Raw genomic sequence first — 11,787 nt, forward strand, 5'->3', positions numbered from 1 at the left:
GGAGGGATGGCATCTCATTGAGTCAGAGGAGCAGAGCTAGCTGTGCCATGCTCAGAGCCTCAGGGAACAGTCAGTCCCTGAGTATGGGGGGAGCACAGCTGCCCACAAAGGTACAGAGACACCTCCTCTGCCCCCACAGCCCAGCCAGCAGAGGAAGAGATGCATCCCATGAGCCTGGCAGGGTGAGGGGAGAAGAGGGGGACGGGGCTCACCTGTGAGACACCTGGGAGCCTCTCAGGCTGGACATGGTTTCCTCCAGGTTCTGCCGAAGGTCCAGCACATTCTGCACCGTTCTCTTCCTCTGGGACTCAGGGTCTGTGGAGAGGCGGAAGGACAGGTTTGAGAGACACAACCAGAGGAAGGAGCAGCACAGACCCCTGCTCCCACCTGCCCACATCGTGTAGTCAAATGCCAACTCCCTGTGCTAGCTGCCCACGACACAGCTCCTTGTTGTGCAACATGTCCAGTCCTCCACCTTGTGCCAACCTTGTGCTTACATGCCCCCTTCCCCATGCCCAGATGTGCCTTCCCCATGTAGCTCCTTCTGCGCACTATTCATCTGGACAGCCCTCTGCTGTTTTGCACTCACTCCGGAAGGACTGGCTCCTTGCTGTGGCTCCTAGGGAAGCAGAGGCCCTTGCCATAACCTGTGCCAGCCCTTGCAGACAGGATGCAAACACAGCCATCCTGTCTTGTGCTGGCCTGTGCTGAATGGAGTTGGTGTGTAGCTCCTTGGGCATCTGGACACACCCTGCCCTGGGCGGGTTGTTGCTAAGGTCCCTAAGGTGGTATGGGTAGGAAAAGCCCAAGGCCAAAACTGGTGAGGCTTGTCTGCCTTCTCACTTCTACCTGGGGATGGGGAGAGCAGAGGGGCAACCCTGGCCTGGGAGCTCTCTAGGCCTAGCAGCCTATCAGGCCTTGCTAAATGCAAGCTGCTAGTCCCAGGCTGGTGAACACTGCACTGGCTCCTACCTCGTTGCCTGCAATAACAATGCGTCGCGTCACTGAACAGACAGCCACCAGCCAGGCTGCAAAGGTCCCTCTTTATGATCACACAGAGCATCCCATCCCAAAGCCGCTGGACACAGACAGACCCTGGTCTGCTGGCAGGGGAGGCTGTGCAGTCTCATGCTGCCCCCAAGGGCCCCACTGAGTCCTGCGGAAGTGCCCACCATCCTCAGTGCACATGTGGGCCAGATTCTGTGTCACGACAGGCCAGGTTGCCCCAGGGTCAGAGCCCAGGTACCCCTTCTGTTCCAAGCAGCTCAGTGCCAGGTTCCCACTGTCACCTGTAGGCTCCCGACCAGGGACACTCAGTATCAGAGCCCGGACCCGTCTCCACTGAACCGGGGGAGTAACTACAGCTGGAGACAGAAATAGCAGGCTACTCTGCACAGGAGACAATCCAGCGGCGCGGGACATGCAGGATGCTGCAGCACCCAGCTATGCTAGTGGCTGTGCAGAGAGAGAGACAGAAAAGCAGCAAGAAGAAATTCCTGGGGGCAGTGACATGGGTCTGCACAGCCTGCAGGATGAGGCTCAGAAGCCCCAGCAGGGCCACCTGACTGCTAGGTGCTGATAGGTCCTAAACTGGGGCCACAAGGGCAAATTCAGCTCCCCACCCAGCTAGCACAGAAGGGGACCTGCACAGCAGGGTTGGCAGGGTGTCACAAGTTCAGCAAGATGGCTTATTTCTTGGTTCTGCTGGAAAAAGATGACTGTGGGGGCAGAGCAGGGCAGCCACTGCAGCTCACTGGGGTCCCAGGCTAGGCCCTACCAGAAAGCTCACTGCCTCCCACTTGGCACTGGCACTCACCTGCCCAGGCAGCAGCCTCTATCCTTCCAGAGGTCCAGCTCCCCCTGGCAGAGGGGAGCCACTCACTCTCTGCCCCACTCTGCTCTGACTGCAGCTCTGCTTCACCAGCAAGCACCACTTAGTGCCACAGCCCTGCCAATGAGTGCAAGGGGCACCAACTAAGGGAGGGATCATTGCTGCAGCAGCCAGCAAGGAAATGATGGGGCAGGCAGCCAACAGGTGTGAGCCATGACAGCTGGTATGCACAGCGGCAGGTACACACATTTCAAGGGATTTGGGAGCCTGCCATTGCATGCAGGAATTCATGGTGCCGGCACTGTCTGGAGCCCCCCTGCATACCTAGAGGAGCGGAGATGCCTGACCAGGTCTCTGCTCTGAAGGATCACAAGGACCAGGCATGTGCTGGTCATGCCCCCCTGCTGTGAACCAGAGGAAATCCTCTGTGGGGTCAGCAAAGCCATCCTGAGTATATCAGCTGGTTTGCTGCAACAGGGTTTGACACGGTCTTTGTTAACAGGCTCCAGGCTGGGCTGCCATGAGCCTAGAAGAAAGGGCGTTCTTGCTTCAGAACCATCTTGGCTCTAAAGCCAGGATCCAGGGCCTGGCTACACTATGGAATCAGGGCCATGACAGGTCTATAAAATACTGACATATGCAATCAAGATCCAGACATCACTGGCCCAGGTGTGCTAAGTGTGTATGTCAGAGCAGTGTTTGGTCCTCACAGGAAAACCCTCTGGGCTGGACTTACTCCACAGAGGGGCAGCATGGACAGGGGCTTCCCGAGACCACTGCCAGCAGCTCTATGCCCTTCCCCTTTACTGGACAAGGCAGTCTAGGCCATGCACTGGGCTTTGCAATAGATGCAACAACACTCTGTTACATCTGTCTTTATTAGGCATCCATATACCTCAGTTCTGACCTGACTCCAGAGATTAGCTCCAGCAACTGCTCGTGCGTGGCACCATTGGGCAGCTGCACACCTTGGGGCCAGCACTGCCCTGGGATCCTTTCCCTAACGAGTCAGGTAGCATTAGACCTTGAAGCATCCTCCCTACAGACTGCTGGGACTTTCCACTCCCCAGGGACACTTCCAGGCCTTCCATCCTGGGCACAGCCTGGCTGGTCTGCCTGTCGGACAGACCATGTCTGGGCCTGGCCCATCCCTTGCAGGCTCATGCCGTACTCCCAGCTGTGCCCCTCAGCAAGTGCTCAGCACCGGCAGATGTGGTGCCTGCAGTGTGCCTCATTCTCAAAGAAAGCACGTGCCATCCCCCCAACCCCCACAGCCTAAACAGTCATGATGCCAGCCCTTTGATCCACAATTTCCAGCCTTTTCAATTGGGGCTGCTTTTTTCTCATTCAAATGCAGCTACAATTTGTAGGGCGGGGTGGTGGGAGGATATAATTTTGGCTTCTTTTAATGTAATGTGGCAACCAACACTTTTGCAGTTGCCATGGCAGTGCACAGGCGCCGCACATAAACAGCAGTACCCAGGATGCAATGAAGCAGCTACACTGGGAGGCGGACGGGGTCCCTCACACCCAGTCTCCATTACTAAATAATCCTGGAAATGGCAAGGGAGCAGCAGCACATGCAGACAAATCCATGTGCAACCCACACCCCTGCAAAAGTACACCAAAAAATACACATGCACCATTGAAACAAAGCTTGCAGACAGCAACACACCTCCACAAGGAAACACAAAGAGATGCACAAGCAGCCAGCACAAGGCACACGGAGAGGAACACCCAGCCAGCCACTACACACGTGGAGAGATGCATGCATTGCTCCCTTACCAAATCTGCAGAGTGATTCTCACACTGCTGGCACCCAAAACATCCTCTGCACCAAAGAACCCACGGACTGCATTGCTCTCTATGTGACAGTGTCCCATTGAAAGCTGATGTTCAGCTCATATTTCCACCGCGGCCTGTAAATCCCATGCTGACTCACTGCTTTTCCCTCTGCCTTCCCACAGGTCTTACAAGCAGGAGTAAGATCTGTGGGTCCTAGGTGGTGCCCTGAGTTTGGCTGCACTGAAATGGCTGCTGCTGAGTTTAGCCCAGGCTGCCAGGCAATCCAAAGCTCTTTGGAGGCTGAAATGTCCTTGTCATTAGTTCCCATTCATTGATTTTTGTCTCATTTGCAAGATTTCCCAGCTCTGATTTTCTGCTCCCTCCCAGACCGCTGACAAAGATATTGGCAAGCTGGCGTTTCATTTTCATCAGTCCCGCTAGTTAACTCACCAAAAAACTGACTTGACACCCTGTGCTGGAATTTAGCAGTGGGAGTTACAGCCCGGGCAGGACTCCAGGCTGTTGCCTGAACTGCTAAAATCCAGCTTAAAGATATGAAGCCACGGTCTGACCAGGCTGGGCGGTAAGGTGAGATACTGCCATGTGCTAAGAGCCTGGTGGAGGCGCAGCAGTGGCCTTTAACAGGTGTGCAACTGGGTGAGGTAAAACCCAGTTCAACCAGGGTTTAAAACAAAGCTGGACTGGCCTCCCAGGGTCTGGTCTGTAACAGTCTAAGAAGGATAGTGCAGAATCCAGTCCCCTGAGCCCTCCCTGCTGTGGACCGGGAGCACCAAGCTCCCCTGAGCCACCTGGGGTCTACCTTAAACCCTTTCGGATAAGGGGGAAGGTGTGCAAGAAACAGGAACGCTTCAGAGGGAAACTGTGGGTACCAGCAGCTGTGTGCATCTATTACAGCCCTGTCAGCCCTCCATAAATACGGTTTAATAATTAACTAGTAATTAAATCCCATGCACTAAGTGTCTGAATAAATCTTAATTATGGCCCATGCATATATAAGGACCTTAATCAACAGCGCTGCTAGGCAGAAAGGGGTCTGATTCAACCCTGCCCTGTAGACCACTGCCGTGGGAGGTGAGATCTGTCACCTGGATGCCTGCTGAGAAAAGCGATAAACAGTGATAAAAAAGCTGGGATTAAGGAGCCTCAGCAGAGCTGTGTGTGTGTGCAGGGGGTCCAGGCCTGGGACAGGAGGGTCAGGGGCTAGGAGAGAAAGGGTTAGCAAAGCTGTGTGTAAGTGTGACGGTGGGTCCCTGGGCTGCAGGTCAGGGCTAAGGGGCATTGTCTGAGTGGGATGTGGGGAGCCTTGGCCTGGAGTAGCTGAGGGCTGTGGGGCAGGACTAAGGGGAAGCAGCAGAGCTGGGCGAAGGTGCTTGCATGGCACTTTACAGTATGCGGCCAGATGCACAGAGAAGCACTTCCAGAGGTGAGGGGATGGGAGGCTGCCAGGAGCTGAAGCCATTCCCTGGGGCTGGTGGACAGGATGGTAAAGCCATTAGGAAGGGCAGAGGCCTGAGCCAGCCTGCTCCTGGCACCTCTGGCTGCCAATCGCCTCCCCACCTTGGACAGCCCTGGCCCAGCTGCTCTCCGCATCATGCCACAAGATGGCGCTGGCAGACCTCGCCCGGTATTGCTGCAAGGCCCCCACGGAGCTGCGGAGCAGAACAGCGGTGTCCAGTCTGAAGTGTCTCGCTATCACCCAGCCCAGTCTGGAGAGGCTTTGGGATCTGGAGGGGGGCTGGTTAGTGCTTCGCTGGGAAAGCATCTGCTGTGGCTGCTGCATCCAGCTCAGCCCTGCCACCCCGTTCCCCTGCACCTGCAAATCGGGTTATGCCAGGTCCAGGTCCTGTGTGTCACCCGCCCAGCATCTCCTGTTTCTGCACATGCTTCCTGCAACCATGGAGTCCTTGCACTGAGGGTCTCACCTGGCCTGCTGCACAGGGCTTCTGTGCTTCTCAGCGCTTCTTCACCAGCCCCTCTCTGCATAGACCCAGCCTTGGTTCTGGGGCCCTCAGCACAAGCCACCTTGCATCACACTGCCCCAGGAAGCCAGGGGGCCGTACTGCCAAGAGGTGGCAGAGCCTCCTGACAAAAGCATGAGCTGACGTGGCAGAAATCCAATCAGAACTCTTGGTAGAGGTGATATCTTCTATTAGACCAAGTGGATATTTGCAAAAAAAAAGTCTTTATTTGCAAGCTTTCAGGCACATGCGCCCTCTTTCGGGCATGGGAGAGCACAAAAATTGTTAGATTTCTCCCAGGTGGAAATGAAAATTCGTATTTCACAGGAGAGATGAAAGATGATGTAAAATGTCCTGGTTAGAAAAGTTCATTTTGTGCAAATTAGGCTCAGATAAAAGTTAGAGCAGTCTATTTACTTCAAAGTTGTCTGACGGCACGCAGGATGTTGAATTATACTTCCTTCTGGTTCTGATGTTTCGTATTTCACAGGAGGATGGGTGGTGGAAATCCCTCCTGGGCAAGGAATTTGCATACTCAAAGAGCCCGGAGCTGCCTCAACACAAGATAAATTCCTTGCCCAGGAGAGCCTTCCACCACCCATCCTCCTGTGAAATATGAAATATCATAGCCAGAAGGAAGCACAATACAGCATCTTGGTTGTCATCAGACAACTCTGAGGTAAACAGACTGCTCCAACTTTCATCCGAGCCTAATTTGCACAAAATGAACTTTTCCAGCCGGGGCATTTTGCATCATCTTTCATTTCTCCTGTGAAATATGAATTTTAATTTCCACCTGGGAGAAATCTTACAATCTTTGCACTCTCCCATGCCTGAAGAAGGGTGTGTGTGCCTGAAAGCTTGCAAATAAAGATTTTTTTTTTGCAAATATCTAGTTGGTCTAATAAAAGATATCAGCTCTATCAAGACTTCTGATTCCTTTTGCCTGTAGACCAACACAGCTATAAACTGTATCCCTGGCAGAAATCCACACACCAAAGGGCCCTTCTGACAAGCTGATCAGCATCCACCCTTGAGAAGATGCTCTGGAGGCCGCTGCAGAGGAGCTGGCAGTGAGGGGAGGGCTACAGCGTTCTGCCCGGCAGAGCCAAGCAAGCCCCACCCATGGGAGCAGCCTCGGCTGGCACTGCTCATACATGACACAAGCAGCAGGAACCCTGGGCTTGTGCCGGGGAGGCTGGGGCCTGCTCTGGCACATGGCCCTGCCCTGCCCTGCCCAGGGTGGGAAAAAGAGCCACTGGGGGCAGCATGCTCCATGCTTTGCATGGGTAGCACTTTTTTTTTTTCTTTTTGCAAAAATATTTCTCTCTCTCTCTCTATATATATATAACTCCACCTCCAACACTCTGCCAAGTGGCCCCTGTGGTTCGCTTGGCAGCTCAACGCACACTAAAACCCAGTTACACAGTTTGTACCGCACAACCGCATGCCCATCTTTATACCTGTACCCCGAACCACTGCCCTCATCAGAGGGTCTACTCCTGAAAAAGTCTATGCCAGACCCCTCTCCACCAAATGAGGTTTGCCACTTCTTTCCTGTTGTGCTCTGCATGGGCAGCAAGGAAGGAGGCAGGCAGGAGAGCTGACCTTTCCCAGCCATACCTGGGAAGCCGCTGGAGCCCCAGCCTTCGGGCTCCTGCCAGGCAGAGCGCAGCAGCCAGCCCCACACACCTGGTGGGCCTCCCACCATCCAGCTCTCCTTGCTGGCATCTCCCAAATACCAATCACTCCATGCTCCAGCTAATGACCTAGATCCCCCTCCCCCCCTTTACTTAAAGTCGTTTCCATCAGGAACAATGCCCAGGCACTTTGCACTGACACCTCGCAGGCTCCCAGGCAGTGGGTTGCTACAGCAACCACACATGCAGATGAGCAGCGGGAGCTGTGCTAAGCAGGTGTCACCTGCCCTCCTCTGGAAACCCGGCTGCACCCTCATGGGTGAGCTACAGCACCCTGCCCCCAAATCCAGGCAAACCCAGCTTGCCCAGAGCCATCCCGCGCAGTGGCAAATAACGTGCCACAGGCTGGTGTAAATTTAGAGAAGAGAGGAACTGTAATAGCCTGACAGACAGACAGCGGTGGGTTTGGTGGGTGTACAGCTTCTGTAAGACAGACTGTCCTAGTGATGCTCTGAGCTGTAGTGTGCCAGCACCTGATGTGTAGGCTCCTTCAAGTAGCTTGGCCAACACAGCATGGTCCTGATGTTCACCCGTTTACCGCTCCTGTCCCAGCCTGGGCTCTCTCTACAAAGCTCCACTGCTGCCCTTTCCTGCCAACCTGCCACCCCCTGCCAATCTAGCTCTGGGCCTTCACAGCTCTCCAAAGCAGTCACCCAGTCCCAGCCTGATCCACAAGTCTGCCAATGCACCTATGTGCCCCCTCCAACTCCCCTGTTCTGGGTGCCTACCCCCACACAGCTCTCCCCATCCTGACCTATGATCCTGTTGTTATCTCAGTCCTGGGTTTTTACATGCCCGTGCAGAGGTCTGGCATCACTCCTCGTTTCTGACCCGTAGCCCCTGCTCCCTGTGCCTTGATGCTTTAACACCTTTCCAAGAAGCACAACCAACAGAGAAAGGCCTTGAACGGGGGAGATGATACAATGACAATGCATGGATGGTCAGGTGGGGGGAGCCCCAAGTCTTTTCTGGCATAACACAAGGCCTCCTCCACAGCAGGCAGGTCGGAGAGCAACCCCTTGAGCTACTAACACCTCTTTTACGAGCATGGTGGTAACAGAGATCCCAGCTCCTAAAGCACCTCTGAACTGCTGGTGCGGTGGGTAACGTAGTGACAGCTGCCAGCACCTACCCCAGTCATGAGAGGGGCTTGTTCTCATGCTGAAGGATTGTCTTACAGATAAGGCACAAGCCAGGATGCAGGGCACCTGCGGTCCCTTCCCTGCCCTGACACAAGCCCCCACCCTGCGTGACTCTGGGCAGGGTGCTCAGCCTCGCTGTAACAGCTCCTCAGCGCTCTTCCAGGGGCTGTCTATCACTGTGCACTTGTACAGCACCTAGCGCAGTGGGGCCCTGGTTTGGCAGGTGTTACTGGGTTACAAAGATCAATCACACCCCTTTCTGCTGGCTCTGCTGTGTCAGGACTGGGGCCCTCAGGGGCACTGCACTAGCTAGGGAGAGGGGGTGACCCCCGGCTCTGTGGGGGAGGGAAGTCAGGGGGAGTCAGCAGTGCTGTGTGGTTTGGGGATGAGCAGGCAGCAGCAGGGACAGTTTTCTCAGATGGAAAATACTGGAAGGGGGGGGAGTGTCAGTGAGACCTGCCAGGCTGGGTGTGGGAATGGAGCAGTGTGTCCTGGGCTCCGGTACTGATTGATTCGGCAAGCCCCATGCTGCCAGTTGCTGCACAGCTGCTCAGAGCCAAGATCCCCAGTGCTCAGGGGCAGTGCTGGGCCAGACTCTGCAGCCCCTGGGGCATGGTGCTGGGATTGGGTTTCACCCCACCTCCTGCTGCAACACATGCTGCTTAGATGCCAGGCCCCCACCCCTGGCAGGGGAGGTGCTGGCTGCTGGGACCCTCCATGCCCTCCCCAGTCCCTCATATAGAAGCCTGGTGGCCAGAGGCAAGGCCCAGCCACACAGGCAGGAGGAGCCCTGGCTGGCTGACCTGAGGGGCTGTCTAACCCTGACACATTGAGCTCTCTGCCTCTGGGGTCCCACACATGGGCCCTGGACTCATTTCGTGTGTGGGCCCCTCTGCCAGCAGAGCTCTCAGGGCCTGTGTCTAAGAGCACAGCTCTAAGGGTCCAGCAAGGGCATCTGGACTCACTCACAACCCCAACCAGGGCACTCCCCCACCATGGGGCTTCTGCCCAGCTCCCCTGGTGCTGCACATTTCAGCTGTGGGGACACATTTCTGAGGGTCACAGCTGTCACATCATTCAGAGCAGTGGGCACAGAGCTCAGGTCAGCCTGCTCCAACCCCTGGCCCTGCCAGTGGATCTCAGGGAGAGCCCCTTCCAGCTCTGGCTGTGCCGGCCCTGGATCCAAGTGCCTGGTCCCTGGCATTATGGGCACCATTCTAAACTGAATGACCCTGAGCTTGGATTCAGTCGGAACAGCTCCCCAGCCCCTGGCAGGCCTGGAGAGTAGGATAGGGGGGTCATTTCCCCGGGGGTTGCTGCCAGCACGCACCATGCATCCTGCATCAGAAAAGTGCATTATGCACATTCCTGCAGGAAATCCATGAAGTTCACAGGCATCAGCTTCCTCAGCCCAGCTGCTAGTTACTGCAAGCTGCCAAGGAAAGCAGCCTTTCCCAGCAGCTGGTCACTGTGCAATTACTGGCCCCTCTGAGCTGAGGGGCATGGAGCTATATAAATCCCTCCCCACCCCCACAAAGAGCATGGACTGCCTGAGCCACCCAACTGGGAAAAGGAGGTAGGGGGTGAACTTGTGCAAATCCATTCACTTCCCTTGACTCCTGCCCTTTTGCAGTGCTTGGTGATTCTTAGTTAATGCCTCAAAGACCATTTGCACATGCATGTAAGTGTACATCTTGTGCTCACCATAGTGCATGGATAGCAGCAGTGCAGGGCGTCTGTGTGGGTGCACTCATTAGATGATGGCATCACAGCCTGGGATTGTCACCCTCGCCTCTTCCTTTCTGACTTATTTTGCATTTCTGTTAGTGTGGAGGCTCCTTGCCCTGGGAAACACCCCCTGGGCAGCTGCTAATGGGCTGTCGCTCTCCTGCCTGCCTGGATTTCCGTCACATTCCTGCTGACAGTGTTTGCTCTGAGGCTGCTAGCAGGAGTGGACGGGGTTAATGAAAAGAGCCAGTAAGCCCCTGGACATCCCACAGTACCAGTCCTTTGCTCTGAGCTCCTGGTGATGGTATCCTTGCATCCATCATTCATCACGTGTGGCAGAACGCTGACACCACTCTGCACCCCTGTTCCCAGGCCAGCTGCATCCCTGCTTCCCATCACCATGTCTCACTGCCCCTGTCTGAACTCTCAGCATTGTCATGGAAACGCTACAGTACCTTCACTGAGCACAAGGCAAGGAGGTCACGGCAGCATCAGCGTAACCGAGATGCCGATGGATTGGGGTTAGGCATGAGCGGGGTATTGTTTCCTGAGACAAGAAAATCAAGCAGGAGGCATGAGATAACTGCAGAGGGACAAGGTGGTTAGAGCACAGACCAACCTCATGGCATCAAGAGCTAGTCCAAGGCATGGAGGGAGTTAATGGGAGTATTTGCATGGCCTTCAGCCACCTTTGGATCAAGCCCCAAATACAGGACAGAACTGGAGTAATCAGGGGGTAGGGCTCCATCCCACTTCCACCCCTGGGTCCCCACTGCATCCCACTATGAAGCTCAGGTAAGGACTTCAGAATAACAGTTCAAGGAATAACAAGATAAGAACCCAGCACAACTCAGGACAGCTCACTTCAAAGCAGCATGCTCCTAACACCATCTACAGCAAGACAGATGCAGGGCCTACAGGGTGGAATGCAGATATTGGAACAGGTACATGTGCCCACATGCATTCATGGGAGTCCTTGCATACGACTGCTTGTATGCGTCTGTCATGTGTGTGCCCGTGTTTACATCACATGGGTACTCACAGCTGTGACGACAAGTGGCATACATGAATGTGTGTGCAGCAGGGCTGTGTGAAGCTTCGGGTGGTGATTCAATTCAGAGGAGATTTGGCCCGATTCGGGGGCCGAATCTCAGAATCCGAATCAAATCAGGGGACCAATTAAAAGGGCTGAATCGATTCAAAATTCTCCGAATCTTTGGAAAAGGTGGAGTCCTTTGGGATGGATCCCTTTGGAAAAGATTCGGAGAGCTTTGATGATTTGGGCAGTCCCCAGTGACTGTGCCAGGGAGCTGCAGTTGAACTCTGAGGTGGTAAGTACTAGGAGTGGGGGAGGGGAGGAAAGGACCAATGGGGGGGCCCCTGCCAGCCCCACATGACCCCTCCACTCCCCCAGCCCTCCCATGGCTGTCCCTGCCTGCCCCAACTCAGTACTTAAAAAAAAGCCCTGGTGCTCACCAGGTGCTGCCGGGCGGGGGGGGATCCCTGCTGCTCCCCACTGCCCCATGCTGCATGGGGCGGTGGGGGGTAGCAGGGATTTCCCCCCTGCCCAGCAACACCTGGTGATCCGGGGCTTTTTTTTTTAACAAGTGCTGGGAGCTGGG

The 11,787-nt window shown here is 55.1% G+C and overlaps 1 protein-coding gene across 4 annotated transcripts in view; it reads right to left on the minus strand.

The window, feature by feature from the left end:
* The window catches only part of NAV1 (neuron navigator 1), a 229,355-nt gene that overhangs the window by 128,872 nt on the left and 88,696 nt on the right, over positions 1 to 11,787 (minus strand). For 3 of the 4 annotated variants that reach the window (XM_019513822.1, XM_019513823.1, XM_019513821.1), the window contains exon 3: positions 213 to 315. In XM_019513822.1, coding sequence (XP_019369367.1) covers positions 213 to 315 — 103 coding nt within the window. Of the gene's footprint in view, positions 1 to 212; positions 316 to 585; positions 589 to 1,829; positions 1,835 to 8,866; positions 8,873 to 11,787 lie in introns of those variants that run through there. The other variant, XM_019513824.1, reaches the window with a different exon arrangement.

The sequence above is a fragment of the Gavialis gangeticus genome, unplaced genomic scaffold (genome assembly GCF_001723915.1).
Source record: "Gavialis gangeticus isolate Ggan-Ray unplaced genomic scaffold, GavGan_comp1, whole genome shotgun sequence".
NCBI lineage: Eukaryota > Metazoa > Chordata > Crocodylia > Gavialidae > Gavialis > Gavialis gangeticus.